At 48.1% G+C, this 17,079-nt stretch overlaps 2 protein-coding genes across 2 annotated transcripts; one reads left to right on the top strand and one right to left on the bottom strand.

The window, feature by feature from the left end:
- Positions 1-8,839: 8,839 nt before the first annotated feature.
- LOC6598752 lies at positions 8,840-9,809 on the bottom strand. The gene has a single exon (XM_002023750.2). It carries the CDS (start codon positions 9,571-9,573, stop codon positions 8,995-8,997), a length of 579 nt encoding a protein of 192 aa, XP_002023786.2. The 5' UTR covers positions 9,574-9,809; the 3' UTR covers positions 8,840-8,994.
- Positions 9,810-10,919: 1,110 nt separating this feature from the next.
- On the top strand, positions 10,920-11,868 carry LOC6598753. Its single transcript, XM_002023751.1, has 2 exons — positions 10,920-10,971; positions 11,417-11,868. Exons 1-2 carry the CDS (start codon positions 10,920-10,922, stop codon positions 11,866-11,868), a joined length of 504 nt encoding a protein of 167 aa, XP_002023787.1.
- Positions 11,869-17,079: the final 5,211 nt, after the last annotated feature.

Raw genomic sequence — 17,079 nt, forward strand, 5'->3', positions numbered from 1 at the left:
AGAAACTTGGCCAAATGACAGTGATTGGGGGCAGGGTAAGAGGGGGGGGGGGGGGGGGGCGTGGGCATGAATGGGTGCGGGTCGAATGGCGGGCGACAACCTTCAATGCCATTGACTGTCCGTCCGGGCGTTTCATTTGCGCGTAATATGCGCACAGGCCAACTTTGTTTTATTGGCTGGCAAATGCAAATAAAAGTTGGCATTCCACGGTATGCCCTGCTGCTGCCACACAGTCTCGCCAGCCACCAAATGTGGCATGCCCAATGCCCCGACTGTATTTGAGAGGTTCTCGAGTCCAGTCCAGTTCAGTTAATTTTTTCCATTCAAAGGCGAAACAATGAAAGTGCCTGAACATTTTTTGCCCCGTAGTCATCTTGTTAACATTTATTCTCTCTGCCTCTCAGTCTCCCTGGGCACTCGCTAGGCGGACTTACAATGTAAAAGTTACTTCCACTTGTTCCCTTCTTAGCTTTTTTTAGCCACGACCAAAGTTTGGCCACTTAAAGGAGTTTGTCAGTCAGTTCTGGGGAAGCGTTAACTTCCACAGATTCTGTGGAGCGGAGCTTGCATTTCGGGCGGCATAAATTTTCGGTTTACTTTCAATTTTCGCAATCATCACATTATGCAATGGAGTCGTTTGTGCTCGCTCGCAACAAACTTTCTTCCAAAGATGCAAAACATTCTGCAGCCGTCGCCAAGTCGGAGCCAACTCTCCAGCACGGACACCAGGCATACGTTCCGCCTCTAAGCAGATTTTGGCAGCAGCTTCTCCCCGTTGATGGCACGATAAATTGCTGAAAATGTCCAACAGGACACAAACAAAGAAAAACGGCAGGAAAATCCCATTCATATGCAGAATGAAAGCATTTTTCCCAATGCTGAAATAGTTTGTTTGCCGGTGCAGGGCTCTCCCGGGGGCAGGCAGATGTACAGCCCCAAAGAGCGGCAGTTGTTGCCCCGTGCCAGTCACAGTTGTTGCACAAATGCCGCTCGCAGGCAGGCCGAAATATTGTAATATGTGTACAAAATGGTTTAGCTGCAGCCGAAAAACAAATCGAATTCCTTTATCTAGTGGCGGAAGGATCTATGACAGGCTAAAGCCACAAAAAAAGTGTCTACATTCTCGAGTCGGAAAATGATGCTGCTTGCAACGTGGACACATGGGACCTGCTGGCGGAGGCGGTGGGGCAGGGAGTGTAAAATTGTGACACAAAGTTATGACAATGATGAAATGGGAACGATGCCGTCGCCGTCGTCGTCGTCGTCGTCGTCGTTGTCGGTGATGATGATGAGCCGCAGCAGCAGCCGCAGCACCAGCCGCCCAGGCTGGAGCATCAGTGGAAGTCGGAGCATGAGCTGTGGCAGAAGGAGTGGCATCAGCAGTGAAGGAACCAGCAGCAGAGTGCTGCCATGGACAACGATGCCGGGAGAATAAGACATTTCTCTGTCTCCCCCTCTGCCTTTGTCGAGCTTTACTTTTTGTATGTACTTTCCCTGCCGCAGAAATACAATTTCATTTGATGTCTATGTGTGCGATGAAATTTTCGCACATTTGCATAAAAAATATGTGGAAGACGAGTATGTGGCCAAGAGCCAGGCAGGAGAGTGCAGTTAAATTACAGGAGCCCCCAGCTGGAGGCCAAGGGACCGAATCTCATATGACGAAGTGGAATCCCCTACACCAAGGACTCCCATATAATGTGTAAGTGGAGCAGCCATTCACTTGTAAGATCCATTCTGAAACCGTATCAAGTGCAATCGGGGAAAGTTCATCAGAATCCTTACCAGTTCCCTTCAATTTCGAACTCGGATTACTGAGACATTTCCAGGGCATTGCCAAGCATTCAGCGCTGACATTTACATACTTTCGCTAACTTGACTCGAAGTCAACTTGGAATTTGCATGCCAGAAGCCAGAACGGGACGATGCCAAGTCATTCCGTCACATGTGACATTGCATGCCACATTCCACAAAAAATGGATGGCAATGAAATAGGGAAGGGGAATGTGCCAAGCAGCAGAATTTTACGAGTAGCAAATACACTTAAAAAGTAATAAAATATTTTATTACGACACAGAAAACTGCACATAGAAAATATGCAAGCTCATTTCATTTCTTGTCGAGCAGAACTTTTGCAAAATTCCTTGAAAAGAAATGACTTTAAATGAAGCCCCAGCCAAGCCCGGCAGCAAATTAAATATTCATTAGTGAAGGGGATCAGGCGTGACATCCTCTGATGTCGGGGACTTTGATTAAGCATCTAATGCCGCTTCTGTAATGCCCCCATAAGGACTTGAGCCACTAATCAATAATGCGCTGCTCTTCAAGCGGTTGGCGCCTCAGCCTCATCCTCATTCCCATGAAGCTAATTCCGCTGGAGCTGGAGCTCCTTTTCTCTGTTGTTTGCTCTATGCGTGTCATCGCAAGTGGCAGTCGTGCAGCAGCCAGGACTCACTCTTGACTGCTCCACCCGTTGCTATCCAGCACTCCAGAGCTGACGTTGACGCAGTTCATCAATCAAATCACTGGCTGTTAGTCAAGCAGTCATGTGATTTGATTGATTCGCGCTAAAAATCTCTGCTCAAACAAGCGACAGTCCCGCACAGAGAGACATAGAGACAGAGACACATGCATTAATAATGCGGCTGGAAATGAGGAGTAGAAAGCGTCGCCGTCGCCGTCGCCGTCGCCATTGCTGACTGCATTTACGCGAACATCAAGCGCTGTTTATCCGGAGGGAGGCACATCAGAGTGGGAAAAACAGCAAAGTTGCAACCACAACAGCTGCCACTTGCATTGATTTCGAAAGGCGTGCCACGGCCTCCGGCCTGGCTGTGAAGGGTGCCAGGAGGAGGAGGAGGAGCCATGGAAATCGATAAGCCAGAGTGTGTGTGTGTCTCCTCTGCAATTCTGCCGGCGGCGGTGACAGCTACTTAGGCGGGGACCGAGCCTTCGTTCGGGACAAGGCATTCATTTGTCACTTGGTTGGGTATAAATTATTTACAGAAGACAATGTTTGCCTTGAGCCCCGGAGGCATCTCCGAGCAATTCCAGCAACTGCTCCCCGGTCGCCTGTTTAGGCATAAAAAATTGTAACGTCAATGAAATTGCCCAATTTTATGTTCAATCAATAAATACGGCCAGCGAAATGGCATATGTACGTGTTGGCTGCCTCAATTTATTTGGTATTCATGCAACATTAACATGGATTTTTATTAGTATCATGTTTTTGAAAAGGGTTCCTGCTACTGCCACTGGACCCCCCAACTAATAAAACTCCCAGGCACTTGCCGCACGAAAATATTGCTGGGTGGCCGGGTGGCCGGGAGTCCGGGATCGACATTCCCAGACCCAAAAGGCTTAGAGCTCGGGCAAACTGTATTATGCCTACGTATCGAATTCAAAACATATAAACCCAAGGCAAACGACAGGTGATGGAGGACGAGATGGAGAATGGAGAATGGAGAACCGAAAGGTGAGAGAGTAGATGTGGAAGGTTGCCCTTTGGCACTCGACTGTACGTGACCCTTGCCCTATGCTATTTGGTATTTGCCTTTTGCTCCTGCTGCTGCTGTCTAAGCTGTGCATGGCTGGGACTATGGCTATGGCTATGGCTATGGCTGGTATGGATCAATACCTTCTTTGATTGACACTCTGAATTTAAAGCATTAAATTAGCCCGGATAGGCATGACAGCAGCTTTCATGAGAAGTGGCCAGATGTGGGCTAGTAAACCTTATCGAAATCCGTTACCTTGGCCACACTGAACTTACCCCAAAAGCATTTCATGGCAGACAGCCAACATCCGTCGTACATTAATTCATTAAATATTCCCGGCTATACAAAGCCAGGAGTCCATGTAAACGCTTGAAGATTCACCTCAAACTGGGGGAAGGGGCCCTGCCGACCCGTTTGTCAAGCTGCTAGCAGGAGCCAACAAGTGTCTGAACTTTCTCTTTGAGCTTTTGCTCCTTTCCAGCGACCAGTAGCTTAGCAATCCTACGCGACCCTTGCCCGGCACAGAATGTCTCACGTTTCAGCCACTTTTCGACCATAATTACAGCCAAGAGCAATTTGAAAAACACTTGATGCTGGCAATTAAAAAGTTGAGCAACATTTTTCTTCACGGGCAGCTCCACGGCGGCTCTTAGCCGCTGCTTGGGGCTGCAAGTGTAATTAATTAGTTTTCAATTTCACTCGGCTAAATATGCATAATTTATGTGCCGGTGACTGTGACTGGGCGCCCACCCTGGGCGCCATTAGGTTGGTCGTAGAAAGCAGCCAACATCATGGTCATAATACAATTTACTAGCCATTACTTGCTCTCTCCTTTCGAGCAGCCATTCTTCCGTTCTTCCGTTGTTGCTGCCATCTTCTGGCCACTTCTTTTGGCGGGCGGCAATTTGTGTGCACCAATTACTTTGTTTGTTTGCCGTGCACCATGCGACAACTTGCGGAAAGGACGACAGACACTGTGCTCCTGTTATCCTGCTACTGCCTTTCCCACTGTGCTCCTGCTGCACTTCACTTTGCTGCGTTTCCTCTATTTCCGTTACAAACATTTCCGCTTCGCATTGCTGCAAATTTATTGTTTCCTTGCGGTTTTCGTGTGCGTTCCTGTATCCCTGTGTGTGTGTGTGTCTAGATGTCCTTTTCCTCTTGAAGCACTTCTGGAGGATACTCTTGTGCGCTCCTTCAACCTAATGGGGATGGCACCTTCAAAGGGATCGTTCCCTGGCTGTGGGACAGGCTCAATCAAACAGCAAAATGGCGGCAGAGCGGAAGTACTGTCACTACATCCGGCAACGACCCACAACCTGCCATACCCTTACGCACCCTCAACCAACACCCACCACCCACCATCCTCTGCTGTGCCCTTCCGGTCGGAAATACGCATTTAGTTGCATGTGAAATTGTTACATTTTTGTCAACAGGCAAATTTTGTTATTTATTTCCACGCGTTTCTTATTTCGCAGCCGTCTTCGCCGGGGACTTGGCGATGAAAAATTGAAATGTCGTTTCTAATAAATCATTTCGGCAAATTCAGAGCAACTTGTTTGTTTCGGCTGCCGTCGCCAACTGTTTGTGCTTATTTCCGTTTCCGGCCGGGCCCAGGGTCGACCCTGGCCCAGCTCCAAGCCCCCAGGCCGTGGCCACAATTTTTTGCGCCCCTCTGCGAGTATACGGCGGATGTTTCCAGCCCCGTCATTGCAGCTGACATAATTAATTACCCAAGCGCGCGAGCATTTCCCAGCGGCTGCGTGTGCCTCACCTGAGGCGCCACCACCAAGGGCCACCTTCGCAAAAGGAAAGCGGGTATGCTCGTGCTCGTCCTCGTCCTCGTCCACAGATTTCGCGCGCGCGGCAGAGCTGCTGACAGGAAGAGGGTCGACAGCAGCACCGAGCGGCACCGACTCGCCATAATTGGATCGCTTTAATTATATGAATTTATGCGGGGCAGTGGCAGTGGCAGTGGCAGTCCGTTATTGCGGTGACTGTGTTTGTAATCCACACGGCGAGACAAATCTTCCTGTCATGCCCTCAGCCTCGCCTCCGAAAGACACCGCCCGCATCGCCTTTGAAATGTCCCTGAAGTGAAATTCAAGTGATTTGAAGAGCAGTATAAGTATAAACTTCAATCGGATTGTATCCTCTTGGTTTTTGTATCCAATTAGCATACGTACATAAATAATGTCACAGAAAAGTGTTGCATAAACGTTTGCCTTGGAATCATTTGGAATGCAAGGCAAGCACACGGGTGACCCCAAATGGAATATTAAATGATTTGAGGAGCAAGCAAATGCAAAAGCAAAAGATTTTCCATCACTCACAGCATTCATTTAAATTGATAATCTCTTCGGCAACTTTCACCTCAAACTGCTCTCAATTCCAAATGGCATTCATCTTTGATGCCAGACAGACGAAACTGATTGCAGATTTATCGCAAAATCGAAGCAGATATTTGGCCCGTGGTAACAACACTTTTCAATTAGGCAGCGCCCTGCGCTGAGAATGAGGTGCCAGGGCCATTATCGCAGTGCAATTCAATTAGACGCCGCCGCCGCAGCCGCTGGGAGGGCGGCCAAAGACCTTTGTATTTGTAAAGACGTAGTGCAGCAGTTGCCCTTGCCTTCGGCATTAGCGGGGGAGAGGAGAGGAGACAAAGTCTTGCCAGCACATTTGACAGCATGAAATTGAGTGAGTTGCAATAGGTCCCACACTGGCACACAATGGCCGCCCCTGCGGCCCGCTGCTGTATCCTCCGCCATCTCCAATCAAACTTTCCAATCGAAGGGGCAGATCTAGAGCAGGATTTGTGTGCCGGAATATATGTATGCGGAGACCATATGAGGCAGGGCGAAGGCGACCTGCCTTGGATGAGTTATCATTTCAGGCACATTGATTTATGCAGTCGCCGGGAAAGGCAACCTGCATGGCTGCTGAGATAAGAATTAATTGGCAAGTGCACTCTGCAAATAAATTGCATAGTCCGGGAACGGGTACTGGTCCGAGGAGTCCGTGTGCCTGATGCTTTGTGTGCCACGGTGGGGTGGGGTGGGGTGGGGTGTTTGGTGCCGTGCAACAGCGGTGCAATGGCGGCGGTGCACTGTGCAAACACAGATGAAGCTGGCTCCCGGGTTTACTGCTGCTTTTAATGTAAATGTGACAAATGTTTTACGGCTGGCTGCGCCTGCATTGACTCTGGGCAAACACCTGTAAATGGATTGAAGCCACAGCACACTCAGCAGCAACAGGAGCGGAGCGGAGTCTGAGTGTGTGTGTGAGTGTCCTTCCAAAGAGAGTGGCAATTGGAACTCCTCTTGACAATGCACTTTATTCGATCTCGTTGACAGGAGCGAAGACACTGATCAAAAGTAAATAGCGTAAGTAGTATTAAATGTCAATAATGGGCCCGGTAGTCCGCACCTGGAACTCACATATTAGCTGCCACAGCGCAACAGCCATGGACCCCCTGTGAGGCAGGTAGCTTGCATGCTACGCATGCCTTAACCGGCACTGGCCTTGGTGCCACATGCGCATCCATACCCACAGAGCGTCGGCAACCAGCTCGCTGCACTTCGTATTGCATTTTTGTCCACATTTGGGATTTGCATTGCCACATTAACCCTGCTGCCTCCACTGCTCTCAGTCCATCGTTCCATCATTGGGTCTGTGTGCGCTCTGCATTGCTCTGCTCTGCTCTGTTAAATTTAAAGCAAAGGGAGAACATAAATTGAAGGGCAACTGAACAGCATTTGTACGTATAGTCGATCAATATTATTGCGCCTGCGGTGGGGCAATCAACGAAATGAAGAGTCCCTCTACAATAGCCCCAGACCAAAATAGAGGAGCGAGACGCGTCATGCGTCCCTTTGGGAGCCAGTGCCTGTGGTTTCTATGAACTCCATTGCTATATTGCCCCTTCCAAATCGGGTAGCTGGATAGCTGGATGTTTAAGATGACTTTAAGAGCTATTGCTTCCCAGCTGATTGTGCTGTATTCAATTTTATACTCCATTCATTTATGCTTTTTCCCCTGACAATTGTTATTGAAGAATTTAATTTTCCAGGACATCTCTTGGCCCTGGACGAAGAATCTCCCCTAACATTATCTGCTTCGTTTCAGTTGCCAATTGTCTAATTAGTTTTCCGCTGATGAAAATCCTTGCATCCAGCATTACGCGAGTGCCGGTTTCTCCTGCGGGTCCTGGCTTTGGGGTCGAGTGTACGCAATAAATAAGAAGTCGCCTTCATTGATTTCTGCTGAGAGCAGCAGCAGCAGCAGCAAGCAAACATTTAATTAAATTGAAGACCATCCTCTGGCCCACACCTTCTCCTCCTCTCGCCCAGACTAAACACTTTTATTCCAGTGGCAATTAAAATTACGTATACGTGATGTTGCCTGCCATTGCCCCCAGGGTCCATTGATTAATGGCCTCGCACAAATGGAAGGAAAAAATATATATGCATGCAAATTGAAGATTTATTAAAGCCTGAGGCTGGCTCTTGCTCTGGCGATGGTGCGGGTCGTGGGTCCTAGGTCTTGGGGTCGTGCTCCCATCCCGGGCGCTAACAGTTGACAGTAATTTCCTGCATCTGGACGGGCTCAAAGCAGAATGCAATTTCCGATAAAGCGCACGGCTTTTTGTTCCGTTTTTTATGCACCATCCAGCTGCATGTGTCATCATCCTTATGCCGCATTCTGGTGTATACCTGAGCCGGGGCTATGTTTTATGACGGCAAGAACAAAGGCTTATAAGTGTAAGTGAGTGGAGGAGACAGCAGCTGCTGCTGGTGCTGCTACAGCTACAGTGGCCGTAAAAAGTATCCCCACATAGGGGAATGACAAAGTAAAAAAGCACATCAAAGCTGTCTACCAGGCACGGGTGCGGGGGGTGGCAGCGCTGACCGCCACGGCATCAGGCAGGACCCGGTAGACAGCAGCCGACAGGAAGGCAGGGGCAAGGCAAGAGGCAGGCAAACGGCAGCACAAGGGAGAGTAATGGCAAAGGATAATGCGTGGCTTTGGAGGGAGTCTGGGAACTAAAAGGATTTGCCCCACATGCTGCATCCAAGAAAATCATTTAATATGCTTAAATGAGCAGCGATTCCAATGAAAATTATCCTCTACAAATGGAATGTAATTTGCATTTAGCTAATCCCATAAATAGCCACCGATGAGAGTTAATGAACCGCTTTTAAAGTCACTCTTTAAGGTTGTTTGTGCAAAATGTTTATGAAAACATATTCAAAAATATCTTTCGCTCTGTTATCGACGAAGACGAGCCATGGCTTGTTAAATATAGAAACTTTACTTTATTTATAGATAAAACTAGCAGATGACATGACCTTTTATCAGTGAGTCCATGAGATGTGCCCAATAAATTAAGATTCGAGTCGAGTGTGCACAGTGGCGGCAACAACTGTTGCCAGGATAAGGATGATTATTGCCAACGGCTATTCATACATATTTCGTGGAGGCTGGTCGCAGCTGCTCAGTAGTAATCCTCGCACTGCATCTGGCGTCGCCACACGGACCAATCCGCACAGCCCACAGCATCCGAGGTGGCCACGAAGCCCTTGCCGGGGGCGCAGTTCAGGAGCAGCGGTGTGGCCGCCGCGGCGGGGCACATGTAGAATTGATTGGGATCCGGAGCAGGCCAGGGTTGTGTAAAGTGCTCGCTATCGCTGTCACAGCCAGCCGTCGCCGTTGCCGTTGCCGTCGCCGTCGCGAGTGGGACAGCAGCATCCGCGGCCGTGGCCATCTGACAGGCCGGCCAGTGGTCGTAGGGCAAACAACCCAAAAAGCCGAGACCATTGAAAAATCCACGTCCCTGCGGGCACTGGAGCTGCAGCGGCTGCTGTCCGTCCGCGGAGCAAATGTAGAATAAGTTGGGATTCGGATCTCCCCACATGTCGGTGGCATGTTTGCATGTTGCATTCATGGTGTGCGTGTCAGGGTCGGAAGTGTCTCGTGCCGCCCCCAGCGGTGGCAGTAGTAGTACCACCATCAGGAGCAGCGTATTCCATTTATTTTTCATAAATAATTTCATCACGAACGGCATGCAGAACATTTATTATCACACAAAGTTCTCCTCTATCTCTCGTCGCACTCTCGTCTCTCTCCGGGTTTTCCTTACTGCAAATTGCTATTATTTGCTGATGTGGATGCTCCTGGTGTTGTTCTTCCTTTGCCGGGCTTTCATCATTTGCCCATAAGCCGTTCGTTAATAAATTGATATGCTCTCCTCTACGGCTGCTGTACTCGTATGTATTTCGTAGCACTACGGCTCTGGTTCTGGTGCGAACGAACAGAAAAACTCGACTCGACTGATTGATGGCGTCGCCATTGTCTTTGGTTTTTATACTCATTGTGGTACTCATGCCCATTGCATGACTTTACTGATGTTGCCCATGCAACGCTATCATTGCTATTTTTACAGTCATTTTTCATGGTTTCTGTCGTCTATCGTCTCTCGGTCTGGGCCTTTCTATTTTGGCCCGATGTGACGTCGTCGCTCTCCCACTTTTCAGTTCTCTCAGTAGACAACTTTACGATTAGATAAGCAACAGAGTTTAAAGTTTGCTGCTGCTCCAATCGAACGATGGGATTGATAAGTTTCGAATGGTATCACCACAGTTGGGTATGGGCTATAACTCTCCCTGTGGCTACAGTCAATTTCATAACTGATGCCTATCTGGCTCACTGTCATCGTTCGATGGCTCTTCTTCAGAACGGGGGAAGTTAGACAATGATTCACTGTCAAGGAAAACCACAACCACTATACATTTTTAGACTACTGGATGATACTTACTAGCAACTATATACCAGCAACACCCACACACATCTGTCTGGTCTTATCAAAGCGATAGCACGGACATTAATTGCCTTTCAAATGAGGGTAAATTTGGAAATTATTACTGCAGACGAATCAGACGAAAATTTAATTACGAACCTAACCATAACCGAACCGGGCTAGGACAAGCCAACCCTGATAATGAAATGGAATGGATTTTGTTTACGGCTGCAGAGGCAGCTGCTGTCAAAACTTCTAATTGATTTGGCTTAAAGTGTGGGGAAGACCCTGGGAGCGGCAAGAAGCCACTTTGCGGCCTGGTCGCAGGCCTCAATAACCTGGAAAAAGTTCGCCAGCAGCTGGCTGACACTTTTGTTGTTAAGTCACGTTGTCAATTGGAACTTCTTTTCCCATTTCGTTTCCCGAAGAAAGACAGAGAGTGCCCCCTGTCCTGACACTTTTTGCGGAAGTCTATTTACGGCACCGCCAAGTTTAAATAGGGAAACTTCGTGGAGTACGGAAAAGTTGACAATATAATCGACATAAATTCCAATAGGCTTGCCATCGATGCATGCTCTCAGAGAGAATTCAATTAAAAGTTTCTGGGCAATAGACAGCCGCAGATGGGGCCCAAGAAGCCCAAATACGAGCGTCTGACGCCTTTAAGGCATCCGGGTGCGGATCTGATTCTTGGAAAATGCTCATCAATTTGTACAGGCCTTGGCCACTTGAGAGACGTGATATCTGTTGAAAACAGTCGAAAATTAAGTCAAGAATTCGCCATTATCTGCATAGCAGAAGGAGAAGATAAGCGCACACCACTGCGTATGAGGAACTTTTGTAGCCGAAAATCGCCCTCGAAGACGTTCGCTCATCACTGAAACAAAGTGCTATTGACAATGATATGGTGCCTAGTTGGGAGTCGCGATAAGTCGGACTGATTGGATAGAATGTTATAAAAGCCCAGCCACTCGCCTTCACATAGTTTAGTCTGTTTCAGATTTTCAAATTGAACACAAACTTTGGATAACCTACCTTCAGAAAGGATTCACTATGCAAAAAAGTATGTTGGTACTCATTTCGAATTATTCATATTTACAAAATTAAATATCCTTTGCAGCTCTTTTGATATTCCTTGGGCTCTTGGGTGTGTGCTGGAGCGCCAGCCTTGTGGGAACCACTGGCGATCAAGAGGCGTGCCTGTACGAGGACGAAATCTGGGGTGGCGAGGATATACGCAAATTCTACTTCTGCATCAGTGGTGAAGTCTACGAGGATACGTGCGATACAGACTATTATTTTGTGAGAAATGCCACCTACTCGGGCTGCCTGCCAGCTGCTCTGATGAACCCGCAGTGCGTCAACCTGGACGCTGTTGAACCCGACTGCGAGGGCATCAGCGCCGAGCAGCCACAGCCCACCGATTTGTTGAACCAATACTACCTCTGCACCGACGATGGCGTCAAGCAGCTATCCTGCGGGGAGGACAAGGCCTTTATCAACCAGGACGGATACCTGGGCTGCTTCCCCTGGACGCAGTGGCGCACTCTGCGCAATTGCAGCGAAGGCTAGTGGACCGGACGAAGACCATCTCTATCTATTAATTTGGGGTTCTTCCTTGCCCACTTATCGCGATTAAAAGTGTCCGAACTGAAGGTTTATTAAGTTTAAATTGATTGCAAACTAATTGATATATGAGCGACGTCCGAGTGGCCGTCCCGATATGATAAGCGCGACATGGATGGATCGTTTGCGACTCTGACACTTATTGAAAATAACGCACGCATGAAAGTTCCGGGGGCAAAAATCGATGTGCCATAAATCTTGGCGTTTTCCCGCAGGCAGCCATGCGGACAAAAACCGAAAATTACATGGCAACAAGAAAATTTCAAAGAAAATTGCAATCGCAATCATTGCAGCAGTGTGTCTTAGGGGGAGTGCTAGTGCTTCTGGGCTATGTGCTGTGTGCTGTCGCAACACCGCAAAACAATTGTCGCCGCAAACTTTTGCGCAAAACAAACAACAAGTAAGGGACAAATTACAGGGCCAGGGACCAAGTGCCGGGCAGGCAGGACAACAGCCATGGCACTGCCACTGCTACTGCCACTGGCACTGGTTTGCTGAACATGTGTTTCGTCTGCCACCGAATGGAGTCCTGGAGCTGGAGTCCTGGGCTCCGGTCTCCGGTCTCGTCTCGGTCTGCCTCATGTGCGTGTGTGTCAACGACATGTACCGGTATCAAGTTCTGGGGCCGGGCTAAAAATGAGTTTAAAGTTCGATGCTGAACCGCATTAATCTTGCAGTTGCAGCAACATGAAACCAGAAGTTGCCATTGGAGTGGACAATGATTGCATCAGCAAAGAGGAGTGGCAGTGCTCCACTGTGTGCCCTGTGCCTCGGGGGAGCTAAAATTGGATGTGGATGAACCATGGTCTGCAGTGATCACTCTTGGTTAGTCTCTTGCAGATCTCTCTCTGTCTCTGGCTATGTGACTCCTCCTTTTGATCATTCAAGGCAGCCAGACCCGGCTCCGGGCCTAGGTAATGAATGTCTGAGTGGGGACCAAGTGTCAGTGACACGACACGGTCCCACCAGGAGCGGAGCCTCCACCTCCTCTACTCTTCCTCTGTAGGGGAGGCGAATGGGAGGCCACGGCCACCCCAAATGAGTTAGTCAGGAAATTGCATTATTTGTCTTTGGCCATTGCGGGCAAAAACCCGTACAATGCTGGCGGCGACCCCTACACACGTAGGGGTCTATGTGTGTGGACAATGCTGTGTCGCCTCCCATGAGGCACTAACTAGTGTGGCTGCCCCTCTCTACTGTGACTGAGACTGGGGCTGCTCGTTTTGCTGCCTCGGCAGCCACTTTAAAATGGCGTGGCTATCTCCGGTCGGCCCTTGGTCCCCCCTCTGTCACACATGCGAATTTTCAAACGCTCTGAAGTCACAGCAATCTTTCTGCTCCATTTCCGCCCACTCCTGCAGCTGTTGCTGTTGCTGTTGCTGCTCCCACTGCCACTGCCACTACCAGCGGCACTGCTCCTGTTTCCTGTACCCCTTGTTGTTGCATTTTAATTGCATGGCTGCCTGGGCCGTTCGGACCATTAATCCTGCACAAGTTTTGTGCAAAAATTGCGAAAAGGGATTTTTAAAGTCACAACTGTCGTATGTTATCAGCACACCCGGGGAGAGTGCCACAGAATGAGGCTGGAGACCACATAGAGCGGCAGAGGAGCGGGAGAGTGTCACAGAATGAGGCAGGAAATCGGCACACAAGGAGTCAAAGAGTACCCCGGAATGGGGCAGAGTAAGAGTTGGAAGGAAAGAGTGCTCGAGTCGAACTTGGGCCTGTAGCTAAGAGCCGGACTGACGGCGCAGCGGTGCTTGGATTTAATTGAGTTTACAATTGTTTTGTGGCCTGGTCTGCTTCTGCTCTCAACCACTCGACTGCACTCCGTCCCGATCCTTCCTGCAACTTTGACCGCTCCACAACTTCAGCGTTGACCCATTGCCTGGGGCTGACGACGAATGTTACTTTAATTAAGTTTTGTGTGCCTGCTGCATAAATAAACTTGCCATAAACATGGCTGCGGCGCAAACATGTCTGCGACAACATGGCGCATACGCAATGCGCTCAAAAGCATGCCACAGTTTTTTCCGCCGTTTCCCTTTCTTTACTTTACTGCTCGCTGGCTATTGTTGTAGCGCTTTGGTGCAAGGGATTTCCCCCGCACCATTCTCTAGTGGCCATAATTGGCATTTTTAGCCCCTGTCCCTGCCCCATCGAGTGGTGACAGTGCACCCGTGCACCCTTGCACCCTGACACCCCTTCGCCAGCCCCTGCCTTTTCCTGCTGCGGCTTCCGTTGAATGATTTTTCTGTGCGCGCATTTTCGCGCTTGAATTGTTTGGGACTCAGCGGAAAAGGGCCCGTCGGATGGGGGGCACAAAGTTGGCTTAAACTTTTCCACTTGAATGGCAACGGAAGGTTTTATACGCCTCAGTTCCAGTTGCACTTCTCAGGAGCAGGCCAGGACCAGCACCAGTTCCGTTTATACACGGCGAAAAAATTATATAATTCGCATCGTACAAATCTTTAAACCATTTCGTTTTCAAATCAAACAAAATGATCAGTTTTTTGCTATTTACTGAATATTTGGAATTATTTCTATTTGAAATGGTACCTAGGTTTTTTGTGAGTGCAGCTTCCATTGCGAGTTGTGCCACATTGTGCTACAGCGGCAGCGGCGCATGAAAGTATGCGGAATAAAATTTGTGCTCTGCAACAAATAAATATTTGACCCCCAGAACCCTCGAACACCCGAACCTCAGAGCCCAGAACCCAGACCCAGCAAAGCATTCCATTCCTCTCGCAGCTTACTGCGCCGTTGAATTTATATTTGCACTTAAAAAGAGGAGCAACAAGAAGAGTTACAAGAGGCGCAAATAGAGGGGGAGGAGCAGGAGCATCAGAGGCATCAGGAGTCGCTGGAACAGGAACAGGAAGTACAACGACGACAGCTACAACAATAACCACAGCCAGGCACCACTTTTCAGAGGGAGAGAGAGAGGGTAAAGTTTGTTTGGCTTATTTTTTGGTTACAAATCAAATCCAAAATCGCATTAAAATTGCATGCAGCGGAAAAATTGTGCACCCAAGTCGAGGAGTGGCATGCGAAAGGAGCCGCAAAACCAGCACCGCGTAACCAAAACCAGAAGTCTGCCACAATAAGGACTTGGAGTGGCACTGTAGCAGGGGGAGGAAGTGGGAGCTCTGGTGGTGAAGTGGTTCCTGCTGCTGCTGTTGCTCCTGCCGCTGTTGTTGTGTGAGACATTTTGTTTGGTGGGGGGAGGGGTTTTGCGGCTCTTCAATTGAATTTTTGCGAGACGAAATCACTTCAACGCCTTCGATTTCAATTTCCGCCACATTTCAAATTTGAATTCTGTTATTGCATTTTGCCCTATTTCTCACTCGTTGCTGTTGTTGTTATTGTTGTTGTTCGCCCTCCTTTTTGTGTTGCTTTTGCGGTTGAGGGTCGCTTTGAAGGTGTTTTCATGGGGACAAATTTGATTTCGTTTGTTATTTGTACCCCCAAAAATGTGGAAACTCTGTTGGGAGCAGGGTGAAGATATTGATCGGTAAATGTCTTTCATTGAATGAGGAGACAAATTCTAAATTGTCTATGCAGCTGATTAACTTTGGCCGCAGAGGGTAATGGGAATTGGATCTCTGCGACGACAAGGCAGAAGAAAGAGCTAAAGCTTTTCCATATTAAAATCTTAATAAGAGTACAGTGGATATTGGCTATGACCATTCTCTGGGTGAACGTTTAACACCCAGAGAAAAAAAAACCCTGAGTTCCATTATATTTGCCCCGAGAGTAAATTTCTAAAAAAAATTACACATACGTTTTACAATAATACACAAATACACACACAAATACAAATACAAATTTACACACAAAATAATACACAAATTTGATTTAGAACAATATACAAATATTTGATCGAAATATATTTCACATTTAATTCATTCATTTATAATTAATTTATAAATTAAATATATTCCCTACAAATGTAATATCAAATATTTATTTTAAATTGTTTTATATTTAGATTAAATTATATTTCATTTGTATCGAACTGAATTCTACCGAAAACTATACAACACCTAATCATTTTCGTATTCCTTAAATTTTGCCTAGGCCTCGCTCCTTCTGTTTTGCTTATCCTTTCGCCGTTGGCTTTGATATTGCAGTTCTCTTCCTTTCCTGCCTTTCCTTTCCACTCGTTTGCTTTCCTTCGTTGCCTGTGTGCTTTGATTGCTCCATGATTGGACACGCACATGGGCCGGGACTGGGGTTTCTCTCTCATTTAGCGGTGCCTCTGGTCTCAGGTTGCGTAAGAGAACACCTTATGGCCATTGCATGGCCATGCTGGTCTTTGGGTCTTTGGATCCAGGGGAAGCCGCAAGTTAAACAACCCGTGTCCATGCCTACAGCCCCTGATCCGGGGCTTTGATGGCCGCCTATTCCATTACGGCTACTGTTCCTAGTGCTCCTCTTTCTGCTGCTGCTCCTACTAGAGCACTCCCCACACTGCTACTGCTCTTCCTGCTGCTGCTGCTGCTGCTGCTACTCTTGTTTTGTTTGCCGTCACTCGAGGATGTCTGGCCGGATGGCAGGCTGATGCTGTTGGCGCTGCTGTTGTAATGGTGCGGCATCAATATCTCATTTGTATAACATATCGCAGTCAATATGAGACACGTGTATAAGTATCTAGTTTACTTTGGCTGTGTGTGGGCATACGATGGGGTTTCAGATTGGGTTTGGGGGCATGTATCTTGTGTCGTGTATCGGGCCTGGAACGTCGTCGACGTAGACTGTGTGCGGCCCGTTGCATGTCATTGTAATGGTATCATGCTGTAACAGATTTCTGTTTACCTTGATTTACATATGCATATATGTATGTATGGATATATCCATGGATGTGTTTGGAGGGGGCCCACACATAGAAAGAGAGGGGGACAAGCCACAACAGCGCTGCTCACTCCAACGTCGTTGCACGTAAATGGAAAAGAAAACACTTAAGCATGCACTTAGTCCTTGCGCCTTGCCTCTCACTCCGTGTCGATGGCGATGTCGTTGCATGGGCGTGAATAAGCACATGTGTGTATCTAAGGGTGTGATTGCGGTCGTATGTGTGTGTGTGTGGGTGTGTGTGTGTGTGTGTTGGGGGTGTATCTATGTATGTGTGCTACCAACTGCGATTTATGCAAATTT

The sequence above is a fragment of the Drosophila persimilis genome, unplaced genomic scaffold (genome assembly GCF_003286085.1).
Source record: "Drosophila persimilis strain 14011-0111.01,24,50 unplaced genomic scaffold, DperRS2 tig00000000-arrow-pilon, whole genome shotgun sequence".
In the NCBI taxonomy this organism is placed as follows: Eukaryota; Metazoa; Arthropoda; class Insecta; order Diptera; family Drosophilidae; genus Drosophila; species Drosophila persimilis.